The 15,008-nt window shown below is 42.7% G+C and overlaps 1 protein-coding gene and 1 long non-coding RNA gene across 4 annotated transcripts in view; both read right to left on the bottom strand.

Annotated features, from left to right (window-relative positions):
* LOC127605103 (5,6-dihydroxyindole-2-carboxylic acid oxidase-like) overlaps positions 1-2,837 on the bottom strand; it is a 111,085-nt gene extending 108,248 nt beyond the window's left edge. For all 3 annotated transcript variants that reach the window (XM_052072701.1, XM_052072699.1, XM_052072698.1), the window contains exons 1-2: positions 2,382-2,837; positions 1,111-1,433 (exon numbers count right to left, since the gene is read on the bottom strand). In XM_052072701.1, coding sequence (XP_051928661.1) covers positions 1,111-1,433; positions 2,382-2,739 — 681 coding nt within the window. In that variant the 5' untranslated portion in view covers positions 2,740-2,837. The remainder of the gene's footprint in view (positions 1-1,110; positions 1,434-2,381) is intronic.
* Positions 2,838-9,633: 6,796 nt separating this feature from the next.
* LOC127605343 (uncharacterized) lies at positions 9,634-12,462 on the bottom strand. The gene is made up of 2 exons (XR_007963568.1): positions 12,067-12,462; positions 9,634-10,072 (listed from the first exon to the last, which is right to left on the bottom strand). It is a non-coding gene; the product is annotated as an uncharacterized LOC127605343 (long non-coding RNA).
* Between the last annotated feature and the right edge of the window lie 2,546 nt (positions 12,463-15,008).

Raw genomic sequence — 15,008 nt, 5'->3', positions numbered from 1 at the left:
CACTTCCTTGCCACTTCCTTGCCACTTCCTTGCCACTTCCTTGCCACTTCCTTGCTCATTGACTGCTATTGCTACAGACCTCATCGTGTTTCGCTTTTTGAACTCTCGGTGCTCAGTATTTTGTAAGTATGGTTCTTTGTTTGTGATTTGGCTCTCGCTTGCGTGTAGTGGTTACATTGTTTTTTGTTTGCCTTCGCGATTCTTATTTTCCCCCTTGCCTTTTGTGCAAGCGCTTTTTGTTATTCGTTTTTTGTGCCCTCTGGTCCTTGTTTTGACCAGCACTTTATGTTACTACTTTGTCGGTGTGAATTTTTGTATATTAAACCCTTTTGCTACGGAGACCTTGTTTGGTGTCTGCATTTCGGGGATCCACTTCCTTATTTTTGTTGTGCACGAAGCAATTATCCTATCGCTTCGCGCACAACGTGACACTTGAAACAACTCAAACAACACTTTAACGAGTCTCATAAATAAAATGCCAACAGCATTTCAAGACAAAATGTGTTTGATAAAAAGTACCGGTATTACTTTTCCTCTTCCCATAAAAAGTGCTTGCACGGAGGGAAGCCATTTTCTTCTATTGAGAAGTCAAAGTAACAAAGCCCCACCCCCTACAAATTTGGTATCCTTAGAAAGCACTGAATGTCCTCTTTAGAGCACAAAATGATATAACGGGGAGATATTTAGATTCACAAATGTCCTATACAGAGGACAAATTTGAACTACTGGTAGTCAGGAGGATATTCTAGTGCGGTACAGTGCCGAGATCGCCCCAAAGTCTTGATAATCCTAAACTCTAGGCTTTATCCCCTTAACCGAAAGCTGTTGCTGTAAGTAGTTTTTCAAAAATAACAAAATATAAACAATATAGAATTATTTGCTTGCTTGTTTTCACTGAGTTTCATGAATTAAAGTCAAAAGAATTTCAAAGCAGCCCATGTATCCTTTTTTTTTTTAGTATGTGGTTTAGATGAGTTTCATTACAAACCGCTACGTCTAATTTGTTTTGAAGGCCAAACCATGAGATTTGCATGCCTAAATCAGATTTCCCTGAGTGGTGAAACCCGTCAAAGTGGAACCAACACATGCGAATGCGGCCCGTTGGCTTACTTGCATGTCTCGTTCCAGCTGGAGCAGGTGGTACCGGTGCCAAGTGACGAACCCGGGACCCTCATGGGAGAAATCCACCCCTCCGAAACTGGGTTGGCCGGCGCCAAGGAACGTCTTGCCGACGGAGTAGTAATGGCTCCACACAAAGTAGTTATAGATGGAGATGTTCTCGAAGCGTGTGCTGTTGCCATCAGGCCCGAGGATCTCGGCGTGGCGCCGGGTCGCGATCACCAGATCCGGGTGCACCGTGCGCTTGGCTTGGTCCAGCGCGTTGACAAAGGCTCGCTTCTCTGCGGCATTGAGCTGCATTACATTTCTTCTCACTGGAGAGATACCCGGCATGATGTCAGTCATATTTGAGTCTGTTTAATAACCATTGAATACCACCCCCCCACCCCCACCCCATGTTTAAAAGTTGAAGAACATTTCAAAAGTAATCCGAAGTCTGCATGTTGTAAAATGGTAGACCAGAGATTAGTCGTAGGGGTCATTAACAGTGTTACGGAACCAGTACTGGTATTGTGTCACATTTAGATCACCTGTCGTAATTAAATGTAAAAAATAAGCTTTTTCTCAAAAACAAAATAGAATCATTTTTCCCCAATTAAATGAGAAAGTGGTGAGTCGGGAGGTGGTTGTTAATCTATGTGTGCCCTGCGATTGGCTGGCAACCAGTTCAGGTTGTACCCTGCCTGGTGCTCAAAGATAGCTGGGACAGGCTACGGCACGCCTCGCGACCCTCGTGAGGATGAAAGGATTAGAAAATGGATGGATATATGGATATAACGGCATGCAAAATAGACAAATTTGATTCAATTAGTTGACAGTAGTTGATTGTCCATCAAGCTTGCTGTCAAACTCGAGGCCCGGGGGCCAGATTTGGCCCGCCAATTCATTTTCTGCGGCCCGCAAAAGCAAATCAAACATGTCAGCTTCCATGATGCTTGCTAAAATCTCTACTAACATTTGAAATTCTTATATGTAATAAATAATGGAGCAATTGTAAACATTGTCTTGTTACCAAACGCTTCATTAGTAACTTAGTTACTAATGAAGTTACTAATGAATGATTAGTAACTTCATTAGTAACTTCAACAATAGTTGAATAAACCGGTATCAGTGACTTCTTATATGGTTTCAGTCATAACGGCCCCGGCCCACAAAGGGAAATGGTAACCAAAAGATGGCCCGCGATAAAAACGAGTTCGACACCCCTGATGTAGCTGGACCGCACAGGTGTACCGAATGTTTTGTCCATGAAGCGCACTCACCCACAGACACTCTCTGGTCACAGTTGACTCCGGACCAGCCGTGTCTGCACCGTCCACAGTTGTAGCCGCTGAAATTGCCGCTGCAGCGGCACGTCCTGTTGAAGAAGCGGACCGGCCAGCGCTCTCTGTCGTCACGACCGTCGTGCGGGTATTGGGGGCCGTGGGGTCGCGCATCCGCCGCGATGGTCGTGCATTGGCCGCGGCCCGCGCTGGAGCCGCACGGTCCTGCGTCGAGGCCCGGCGGGGACGGGCAACACTGGCCGCTCTGGAGCCCCTCAGGGGTCACGCACTCTCTGGGGAACTGGGCGCCCACCGGAAGCGAGCCCAGCACGACCAGTAAACAGCAGGACCGCCACATTGCGTCGGAATGAGTCGCGCCCAACTGTGTTCCCGAGTTCTCTTTTCCAGACAACCCCGCCTCAATTTGACCCACGCTCCCCGCCACCCCCAAATAAGTCAAGCGATTTTAAAGAGCAGATTAGCACATGACTACCCGTTTTTTTTTTCTGCCCCTGCCCGCGTGATCTAATCACGCACAAACATCTACAGTGTTCCTCAAGCCGCTCTCCTGGAGATTTTGTGGCATGAAAGGAAAAAGGAAAGGAAAAGTCACAAGGCTTCCTTTTAGGATCCTATCATTCAATGCTTACTAATTTAGGTACAAATACATTGTAACCAAGTTGATTTCTCAGCTGTCTATACTTGACAGTATTCAGATTATATCTGAATCTTACTTAACTTCTCACTTATGAGCTAACTTGAGTTGCATAGCATTTATATAGTAGTCTCTCTTGAACTATTTGCAATTAAAAAGATGAAACAAAAATAAAAGATAAATAATTACGTGTTAATAAAGATTCGTGCATTGAAAACCGTTATCAGAAAGTGTCCTCCTTTGGAATCAATGTATAAAGCTGTTCTCAAAAAGAAATCTTGAATTTAATTTTAATTTTGCAATTGAATGACCCACTGAATATAAACTCATTTTATGAACTTACTTTACTGAAATGTTTCCATAATTTTTTTGTTTTTTAAAAATTTTTTTTGCAAGGATGCTACTTTTAAAATATCATTCACCCCCTCGAGTACCTTAGCATACCTCCAGAGGGGACACAGCCCCCTGCCTTGGGGGAAGAGGATAACAATGAACCACACAAAATATCTCCAAAAGGCTGATAGCTAAAACCAAAATGCTCCATTCATTTCCCATTCAACACATGAGTGTACTGTTTGTATATTTATTTTAAATTGAAAATTAGTGAAGAAGCAAGTGTACCCCTTCGTTGTAGCAACCCCCCACCCCCCACCCCAAATCAAAGGCGAGGATTATCCAAAAAGGCCGAGTCACATGGTCCCACATGACCACCACTACCCCGTCACCCGCCAGGTTTTCTTTGCACACATGAACAAGCCACAGCACACGTGATGAGAATGTGGACACAAGCGAGCTCGTCATGGGGCATGTGGGAGGAAACCAGAATGAAATACAACTTGCACTTCACAATTGTCAGATAACGGAGTTGGGAACTTCAATTGAAATATAAATCGTATAAAATATGATTTTGCTCACAGAATGAAAGGACATTACTCAGAGCCTGTGGGTCTGTCTGTGTTTGACGCAGGGTATTATTTTGACCTTTTAAGTTATTTACTTCTACGTATCAAAATTTGACATGACACCACCTGAAATATTCCACATTTGAGAAATGATCTGATGAAATCAAGGTTGAACATTTTGAGACAGATATAAAGAGCAGGCGGCCCGGTAGCCCAGTGGTTAGCACGTCGGCTTCACAGTGCAGAGGTACTGGGTTCGATTCCAGCTCCGGCATCCATGTGTGGAGTTTGCATGTTCTTCGTGGGTTTTCTCCGGGTGCTCCGGTTTCTTCCCACATTCCAAAAAAACATGTGTGGCAGGCTGATTGAACACTCTAAATTGTCCCTAAGTGCGAGTGTGAGTGTGAATGGTTGTTCGTCTCTGTGTGCCCTGTGATTGGCTGGTAACCGATTCAGGGTGTCCCCCGCCTACTGCCCGGAGACAGCTGGGATAGGCTCCAGCACCCCCCGCGACCCTAGTGAGGATCAAGCGGTTCGGAAGAAGAATGAATGAATGAATATAAATAGCAGCCATTTTAAGCAAAAATCGTCGAGCCAACAAGCCGCAAAAAGACTCCCTGAACAACAAATTTGCTCAGAGGTCATCAGTGGCACTTCAATGAGTAGCAAGTGCGTGCTGACTCCCATTTATCTTGTGTAATTCTGAAAACAGTCACATCACGAGTCAGGAGTGGGTGTCCACAGTCAACCCATGACCTCATTTGATACTTATTGCTTATTTGCCCTGGGGAAAATGTATTTTGTTTTAAGTGTTTACCAGAGTAGTAATTTGCTTTTGGATTCATTTTTGTACCAGCAACCACCAAATCTGATTTCATTAATCGTGTACTGTAGTTTGACAACCAGCAGAGGGCAGTGATGTCCTTCATTTTACTTTTGATTTGCATCCCAGAGCTTGTTTCTATTCATTTAGAGCAGATCTTTGCATATTATCTCTTATTGCCTACATCATGGGGGTTGGGGATTTAAAAAAGTATGTCTCCTGCCAATGCACCTGGGCGCCATGCAAACGTGTGCCCACGCGGACTCAACTTTCCCTAATTGGTGCATGCGCGACTTCTTCGGTGAAGGAAATTAATTGGCTTCTCAATATAGACGGACATTGATCTACGCGCCGCGCCTGCTATCCGGATGGGGAAACTTTGATAAAACTCTTATCCTGAGAACACAAAAGAGACACCGAAGCTCCTCGGCGCTAACGATGGCACCGCAATGACGCAGGACTTCTTTCATAAAAGAGTCCCGAAAATACCACCGCCCCAAGAGGCTCTTTCTCAAAATAAGTGACACGCTCTGCTAATGAGAAGCGGTACGATAAACAACTTATTATATTGGGGCCACGGCAGTCCTTTCAGGGAGCTAGCTAGTCGGGCCTAGATTCCTTCAAGATGCTCACTGCACAACATTTATTCAACTTGACAACATTTGTTCAATTTTTTCCCAAATAAATAAAAAAGAAAGAGAACAGGGACAGCCCTTTTTTGGCAAGTAACTGGCCTGGACCAAATGTGGCCCTGATTTATGAAATGAATAAGGCACAGGGCCTTAAGAGCCACTATTCTGCCAGTCTTTGATGATTCTCTCCTCCAACACATCTGATTCAAATGATCAGAATCAATACCGAGCTCTGATTTTCAGAGCTCAGACTCAATATCAGCCTCTCATTCTGTTCATTTAAATGTCGCAGGAGGGAAGCATCGAAAACATGCAGAATAGTGTTTCTCGGGGACCTGAACTTTGCCCACTTGTTTATTCTATTGCCACCGCAGCCCTTTTTGGTAACAAAATAATCAAGCCTGTATTTTTTTTGACTTTACACATTTTACTCTGACTGCAGATTTTTCATTGTGCTCACAAACGCAGAACTTTTAGTCAGCTACCTCAGCGGGCCTATAGTCTGTTTCTTTATTTCTAGATATGTACTGTATATTATTCCCACAGCAGCCCTTTGAGACAACAAACTAGTCAGGGCTACCAATCATCTTTCCTTGTCGTATGACTCTCAATGAACCATCTCGGGCGGCTCGCTGGCCCAGTGGTGCCCCTGGTTGATGAAATTAATATAAGATAAGATATCCTTTATTTGTCCCACACTGGGGAAATTTACAGCCTCCAGCAGCAAGAATGTGGGTAGAAAGAAAAACAAACAAACACCGTTCAATTAAGTGCAATATAAATACAAAATGGATAAATCGCAGTGCTACTTACAATTGTTTTTCACATCACATCATTTAATTATTATTATTATTTTTATGTTGTTGTTAGTATATGGCCTACATTCTTTCAAGACACTTCCAACCCATTTATTCAATGCAACAGATTTCACTTTACTTGCACGTTGTTTACTTGGACATTTAATTACTACAGGCAGTAAATGAATCCACCCTCAACAGGCAGTAAATGAGTCCACCCTCACAACAACTGTATTTTCCTGAAACATATTTTACTTTCTCTGCACATTGTTGACCTGGTCATTCATACCTGAAGGAATAATTCATTTTATGCTTTTGCTTATGTTAACCACGCTTTATTGCTCTTTATTCAGTGTGTAAGAATAACAGACATGTTCTCTCAGTTCTTCATCTCAGGGAGTAACGCACATAACGGCAGTTCTTTATCTCAGTGAAAAACACCAAGGGAGTGACATAACGGCCGTCCGTGCGGGCCACTGCTGCGCGGGCAGTGGCGGGAAAACACCAAGAAGACCAGAATACGTGGAAACACCAAGAAGACCAGAATACGTGGAAACACCAAGAAGACCGGACTCCAGAATGCGTGGACCAATCCGCGTTAGTCTAGGCTCATGAATAAACAATGATCTGTTGTAATATATTCTGTCTGTCCACCTGAGGGTGACGAGTCTGTCCAGTGGCGGTGCAGCTTGTCTAGACTGTTTGTTAGGGAACCTCAGGAACAGACGTCTGTATTAGATGACCTGTTAGGGAAATAAATCTGCGTGACTCCAAGCTACTGAATCCTGGTCATCACTCTGCTGGTATGTGTTATTAGAATGGTAGTGTAGCATCGTTGGAATTGGCTTCCTCCTCCAGGTCTTGAACACGCTAGAGAAAATGGTCCGGTGGAATAAAAGGACCAGTTTCTACATACCCATTCCCTACGTCAGCTCTTCTAGGCAGCAAGTTAGTCGGGTCTGCTGTGACCAACACACGTGATGCATTCATTTCATCTTCTCAATAAAATGATATTTGATGACAAAGAAAGTGGTAACGAGGCCGGCAGCGAGCGGAGTAAGGCATCTCATGCCCGTCGTTTTTTTTTTACGCTGACTTGTGTATAAGTGACAGGCTGCACTGTGGATGGATGCTTGCATGGCTAATGCGCTGGCTCAGCACGAGCGCCGGCTAAGTAGCGGCAACAAGAGATCGGGGAAGGGTGCGCTTCTTTCCTTCTCGCTGCCTCCCCTCTGACAGGAAGGTGGAACTCCACCTGCGTTTTTAATTCGCTCCTAATCCAAATCAGACATCTCGTAAACACTATACGATTCGTGTGACGATTCGGAGGAGACAATAGTCAGTCCGACTCCCATTAGGAACGCTTGCGTAACAAACCACGATAAATTATGCAAACCACTCCACTTGTTATCCATTTTTAAAGCGCACCCTCTTTTGAAGCAACTACAATTGGACATTTATGCCATGACGTGGGCTCGTGTGCCTCTTGTGAGGACTGAACTTTGTTTCAAACGGAAATGTGATGTGACAACGAGGCGCTAAAGTATTAAAGCTGTCGGGAGGCCGCGTGATGTCATCAAATGGCGTCACTGCCGAGCCGCCGTCGTGCCTGCGTAGATTGTTAGGTAACTTCTTATAAAATGAGGGAACTGATGATATGAATTGTTGGAAATTAGGGGCAGACTTTGTTCTATTAGTTTTTAGAAAATGAAGCTGTTACTGGGAAGGAGAACTGGCACTGATTTAGATCACGTTGGCCGCCCGACTTCCACGAAAGTTGGAAGTCGGGCGAAAGCCTCAGTCTGTTTTTTTAATTTTTTTTTTGCTTTTTTGAACCACTGTGATGTGTGGAATGCCAAATAGAAGCATCAAATCAGCAGCACGCAACTTTAACACAAGATTGCCTGTTTCGTAACTGATATGAATGAGTGATATTTTGTTTTCTCGAACCCCCACCCCCTCTCCCCTAAGATTGTTCCTACTTTATTCTTGTAACAATCAGCCTTTTTATTTTTTTTGCATGTGGATTCTGGCGTACTTCTCCGCATTCCTGGAGCATAAATACACAGCTATGAAGTGTAGGTCCCGAAGTACAAGCGAGTTTTTAGAGAGGAAGTCCTCCATCTTACCGTCATGCCTTTAAGCCTAATTAAATATTAAACCTTTTATTGGATGCCGCTGAGATATTTGTAAATACATTTCGTGCCAGGAGACGCGCTGAAGCTTCCAAATTCACCTCGTGACACGACGTTGAAGTTATTGCCATCGCACCCCCCACCAGCTCCTGCAGCCTCCGGTCCATTTAGGACCATTTAGAATGATGAAAGACAAAGGGAATTGCAGGAGAAAAGCTTCCAGGGGAAGGAAGGCAAGTTGGGCCCGTAATAAACTATTCCTCGATAGGTTAGGACAGGTTAAGGCGAGATTTACCGATATAGGATGAGCGACGAAACAAACAAAAGCAACAACGAAAAGCAGGAGCGCTTTCCATCTAGCGAGATAGCTAACTAGCTAGATGCTAGATGATTCCCTCATTTGATAATAAGCTGGCTAGCTAGCTATCTCGCGAGCCATAAACTGCACATACACCGTGCGGCATTAGACGCAGCAGCTGAGGACACTGCGGGAAGCTCAGTTATAAACAACAGGGGGGAAAGCATGCTCCAGCTAATCCATTCCTGTGCCATCCTTTGAGTTCCTGTCTCGCCGAGGCAGCTCAATTGATGACCTCACCCAATTTGTGCAAATAAATCAAGATGGCCGCCATCAGTAGTCGCGGGACAGAATCGGCTCATAACCTCGGTCCGAATCAATTGAGGAGCATCTTGTAAAACGCACAACGGCCTTCACTTTGTTCCATCCACAATTGCCAGGTGGAAATTAGAAATGGGAGTGTGTGGTGAGTCGTTTGCAGTACTACAAATCACCAGGTGATGGTGCACTTTCACCAGAATCTGGATGTTTGTGTCAGGCAGGTTTTCTTTTTTTGGGGGGATGCCAATTAGTTGTGTTTGTCAAACCCTATTCTATATATGTTTCCGACTTTCGACTGTTGTCTCTTTGTCATTATGACCTGACATGTTATATAACTGCAACTATTTTGGAAAAACCCTGACCTGGTTTTGAGAGAAACCAGAGTAACGTCATGGTTCATTTTTATCTCGGATGAAATAGTAATGTATTGTTAAAATTAAAGCAAGTGGTGCAAAAAGTCACCACAACATTATTTTTCTATCACAACATTCATTTTAGAATGGATGCATTTATTCACCTAAAAAATAGAAACATCTACTGGAAAAAAATGCATCAATTTATTTTTATTTTTTTGAAAATGAAAAAAAAAGGACTTAACGGTAATTCATGCAGGAACGTCAGATTTATGTGATATGTCCCAATCATAATAGACGTTTTAATTTTCCCCAATTTAAGGTAAGAGAGAAGTAATTGGTTTATTATTTATTGCCACTCAACACATTGCAGCTGTGCACCTTTTTAAACGATAGGACAATTTACTGCAAATTATTTTGCGGCTCTCAAAGCAAAGGCTGGTGGAGAAGTGCTTGAGGACTAAACTGTCCTAAATTGCCCACCGGCAGGCCATACACATTTGCAGATAAGGCCCGAGACAGTCTGATGTGGTTGAAGGGCCGCGGTGGGAGTCATCAATCATGAGATCACTCTTTCTGGACAAATGAAACGCACCCTGACGAAAAACAGAACGACAGACCCATAGCCGAGGCGCGAGGTGAGCGAGGCGCTTCCTGGCTGATGAGCATGAGGGGCATGTTGAGCCACTTTGTGACATCCAAGGTCACTCATCTCCAAGCAGATGGATGGGAAATGCTTCCTCACACCAAGTGGGGCCACTTTTTTCTTCTTGTTCTGCAGGATGGATGCACGCCTTACGCACAGAGGTGGCAAAAATTACTGAGACTCAACTGAAGTAGAAGCAAAAAAAAAAAAAACCCAACTACTTGTAAAAGGTGAAGTTGTGAAAGTGCGGAGCTGTGATAAGTCGTCACAGTGAATGCTGCCCAGCCCAGCTTCAACACACCTTCTGAAATGTACCTTGCTAGATTTTTTTTCTTAGTTACACCCCTCCAGGGTCAGTCACTCACTTATCGACACCATTTTGTATTTATTTATTTATTTTTATTATGGCTGACAGCTAATCAGACCTGAAGGGTAGCCTTGATATGGGGAAAAAGTGACCCAAACAGTCAAACAATGTGAGACTTTTGACTTCCCATACAATTTGATTTCTGATCTATATCCAAACTCCTTCAATGCAGATTTGATTTTTTGTCCTGAATCGGGAATGACACGTTCCAGGAACTATGAGTCCTCCGGCTGGCGTCTGAAAAGTACTGAAACGCTGCAGACTCTTTGCGGCCGCACCAATGCAGTAGCTTAAAGGCAATTTGGTTGAGAGAGTGGAGTTGAGAGACTGAGATAATTCATCTCACTAACTTGAGTTAATGGACTCGGATGATTTACAGACTCGACTTAGGAGACCCATAGCGCAGACTCGGGTGATTCGTTTCACTGACCAAAAAAAAAAAGACTCCACTTTTTGCGCCGTACAATTCACTCTACGCAAAGCCTTGAACAATAGCTCAAGCTTCATTTTTTTCCTGCAGGAGATGCTGACAATTTGAGGCACTCCCCCTACTGTTTGTATGCTACCGATTCCACCCAGGTCAAGGTCAGAAATTCCACAGGAGAGAAATCCAGGCAATAATTCAAATTTGAACAGCACGATTCAGGAAAATAGTGAAGTGAGGCCCACATGTGCAACTGGCCTCCTGGCATCTTCACGCAGCCGCCCTATTAAAATGCCTTTGAAGCTTGCCCGCCGCATTTACCCAAAGAACAAAGAACAGAGATGCGATGATGATGAATTTCACCCCAACCCCACCCCACCCCCACATCTGTTATTGACAGGCCAGGGATGCAAATGAGCCATCTGATGTGGACTGATAGGTATACTCAGTTCCTTTTAACGTTTATCTTCAAAAAGACAGACAGGGCCGGAAAGTGATAGCATTTCGGGTGAGTAACATTTCAAGCGTGGACAGATTGCTTCGTTTTTGTTTCAATCAATAACCCTTTTCTGCGGTTAAAGAAGGATAAATACACCGTCCGGCGCAGACGTTTGCTACGGCCCAAAACACCCAAAACAGCACAGTCAAAGGACTGCAGTGCTGTAAAAAAAGAAAGAAAAAAAAGGTTCGTCCTCAGCACGTCATTTGTGTTGTATTTTATTTTTTAATTGTATGTCCATAAAAAGGGTAATTGTAATTGTGACGTGCTGAATAGAACCACAGATCAGCAATTGTTGGTAAAGAGTGTGTCAACAACAGCCAATGGGTCACCACGACACCGATTTCATGGTTCTATTTGGTGGTTTACCCATGAAAGTTATCAACTTCTATTTAACTCATTCCCTCCCAAAGATGTTTTTAAACGTCTTTTCAGACTTGGTCCAGAAGTGGCTGGTACTGAATGAGTTAATATATAACATTAATTTCATAGATAATTCATATGAGTGATTCTCAACGTGTGGTACGTGAGCTCCCCCTAGTGTCACTGGTCTCAAACTGTGTATGACCTTACAGTGGTTTCAACTTTTTTTTTTCAATACAGTACATTTGTACTTAAGTACAGTTTGACCTGGAATCCTGCCTAGCAACAAGCCATTGTTTAATTCGAGGTTTGTATGTGTGTGTGTGTGTGGGGTGGGGGAGGTTGTTAGCCGCCTCACAGCACATCAAGTCAAGATCAATCATTTGCCAAATAGGTCGATATATTATTCAAAGTCATGCTTGTCGCCAGGTAGTACTAGAACACATCAATACTTGTTTTGTGATCTTCACCTTCCCAACGACGCCTTGGGAATCCGATCAAGGAAAGGAAAACGAGGTTAACCCCGCCGGCAGCGTCATTCCAGCCAAAGCCCGCCGATGTGTTGATCAGAAAACGCTTGCGGTGTATGTCCTTGGGAGCATCATGGCAAATAAAAGAAAGATAAACAATTAAAGAGACTATTCTGAATTGTAATTAGTGAACTATTTTGCCCAATGACGGAAGGAGAACCAAAGAATTTTGATTGAAATACAAAAAGAACAAGAAAAGAATGCATGTTCCGGACAAGCAAGAGACAGCAAGATACAAACTGAAAGTCATGTTGTATATGAGAATTGGCAATTTCTCTTCTGATCTCAAAGATTTTGAATTTTCTATCCATCATTCAATAGTTCAGGCTTTACAGGGTTAAAGCGTTGCGACTTAGATTTGTTCTTGATTTTACTGCTTGGTGCTTTCTACCGCCTTTATTACGGATTCGTTTATTGTGTATGTTAAATCGCTCCATGTACAGCACTTTGCATGCAGCAATGGCTGTTTGAAAGTGCTCTATAAATACTGTTGACTTGACTTGATATATATATATATAGGGGAGTTGTTTTTTTGGTTTGTTTTGTTTTTTGTTTTTTTAAGTGTCCTCTAAAATAACTACATTGGGCAATTGATAATGAGCAAGGTGGTTCCCGGGCAGATTTCACACCATTTATTCCGACTCGGCGGGTAAATAGCAAAAAATTGATTTATCGTACAAGTCTAGGAAAGTAAGAAGTGGAGCACCACCAACTGGCCAGAATACAATTAAATTCAATAGTGGACATTCGGGGCTTTGTTGTCTTACCCGACTAAATATTTCATGAAGCCAGTGCTTGGCTTGTTGTCTCATAGTCGATGCAAAAAAAAAAAAAAAAAATCAAAACAATTGCTTACTTACGCCAATTTCATCTCAAACTGTTGTCAGTTTCACCGGGGCATTTTGGGTGTCTGTGATCAAAGCGCATCATGTTTTTAGGACACCTGCATAGAAGATCAAGGCGTAATGAATTCACCTGAAAGGTGAGCATTTGTGCGATGAAAGCAATCAGTTCTGTTCTTTTTTTTCTTCTTCTTTACAGGCACATAAAGCTCTCAAACAGAACCATGACAGAATTGCATTAAGAATTTAGTAGGAAGTACTTTTCTCCGCTATTTATTTATTTTTTTGTATTTGACATATTTACTATAAATGTATTGTGCTATGAATTCTAGTCCACAAAGTCTACCTTAGAAGTGGAAATATGGCCTCCGTGAGCTCTATTCACTGAAATGAAGGTACATCTCAGGAACCACGAATTTCATGGGAATATGTCGAGACAACAAAGTCGCTAAATTAAAGGACTGCTTGCAGGAAGAAAGATCCCCCGTCGTTCTAAATCAGAAGAAAACAAGCCTCCTTGGCTGAACCTTTTGTAAGACTGGTTGAGGGAAGGTCCTTAGATCTTTTCTGGAAAAACTCCAACAGGGTTCCATCATTTCCCATGAAGTACAGTCAATAAATAAATAAATACATCTCACACTCACAAAAAATCCTTTTAGAAAGCCTTCCAAGAAGAATGTAAGTTACATTCCAAGTAATTAGGCAGGTTCTGGTAATTAGGCAGGTTCTTCTTAACTGTTGTCGAGTAGTAGCTTCAACGTCAAGCGAATGAAATCTTTGAACTAGATCAGGATGAATGGACAAAACTTCCCATCGAAACTCCACATTTTATTTCATTTAGGACCATTTATATGAATTTGCAGATTCCAATTTAACATCTTCGTCTATTCCTGACACGATTTGTGGACGAACTGAATGGTGACGGGATTCCACAAACGTAGACACAACTAAAAATGTTAAAGGAAAACTCAAGGTCCAACAAAGTAATTCACACAAATCACTCGTGACAAAAAGCCAGTAAAACGAAACATGAACAAAAAGCGCTTGTAAACGGGCAAGGCAAAAGCAAAACCCGAAACTGCACACAACAAAATGGCAAGAGTCCAAACACGGGTAACCAAAGTCAGCAAAAATCTCTACAACAAAAATACAAAACCAGAATCGAAACGGACAAGAGCGACTAGGAACATGAGCAAGAAGGTCTCGAAAATAACACTGGCGGCAGTACAGCGAACAAGGTCAATAATCTGACAGAGAGTAGGCAATTTAGCAGCCTTTAAATACTCGGCATGGCTATTATTAGGAACAGGGAACAGGTGAGCCTGCTGGAGGGAAACGCCCTCCACTCCAGCTGCAACAAAACAAACACAGGACGTGACAATTTCAACTTGATGCTGTTTAATGAATAAATCATTTCCCTACTAATTATTATGTAGCATTTGAGTAGCTTTTTTCCCCATTTTTTATTTTTACTGGAAGTAATTATTTGAAGGACTATGTTTTACTTTTACTTGAGTACTCATATTTGAGTACGATTTTTGGCTACGCTACCCACTTCTGATATTATGACTACAGCCAAAGTTAAACAAGGGAATAAAGTCATTTAAAAAAAATACATGCAGGTATGGACTTATATATAGGATACATGCTAATAGTTAATCGGAAATGACTCCTAGCTCCAGTTTTGAGAACCACTGTTATAAGTAGTTAACGGAAGCCCATTTCTCCGCCTGCTCTCACTCCTCCTCTCTTTGTTTACAAAGATTTGTGTGCTGCTCGTGCTGCTTGCAAACACAGCGGGATCCTAATTCCACTCCGGTAACGCTCACAGCCCCGTGACTAATCCTCCGAAAGCCACAGCAACACACTGAAAATATACGTAACCGACAGGAGCCCGAACACCCACATGCTTTGCTTTTTGCCACGTTGGAGAAGAATAGCATCAAATAACGGAAGGCCATCTGGAGGTATTAACAATGAGCCAAGCATTGACGTTTTTTTTTATTTTTTATTTTCCGCACACTGAAAAGCATGGACGAA

Source organism: Hippocampus zosterae, chromosome 1 (assembly GCF_025434085.1).
Source record: "Hippocampus zosterae strain Florida chromosome 1, ASM2543408v3, whole genome shotgun sequence".
Classification (NCBI taxonomy): Eukaryota; Metazoa; Chordata; class Actinopteri; order Syngnathiformes; family Syngnathidae; genus Hippocampus; species Hippocampus zosterae.
This window is presented reverse-complemented; position numbering and strand designations above follow the sequence as displayed.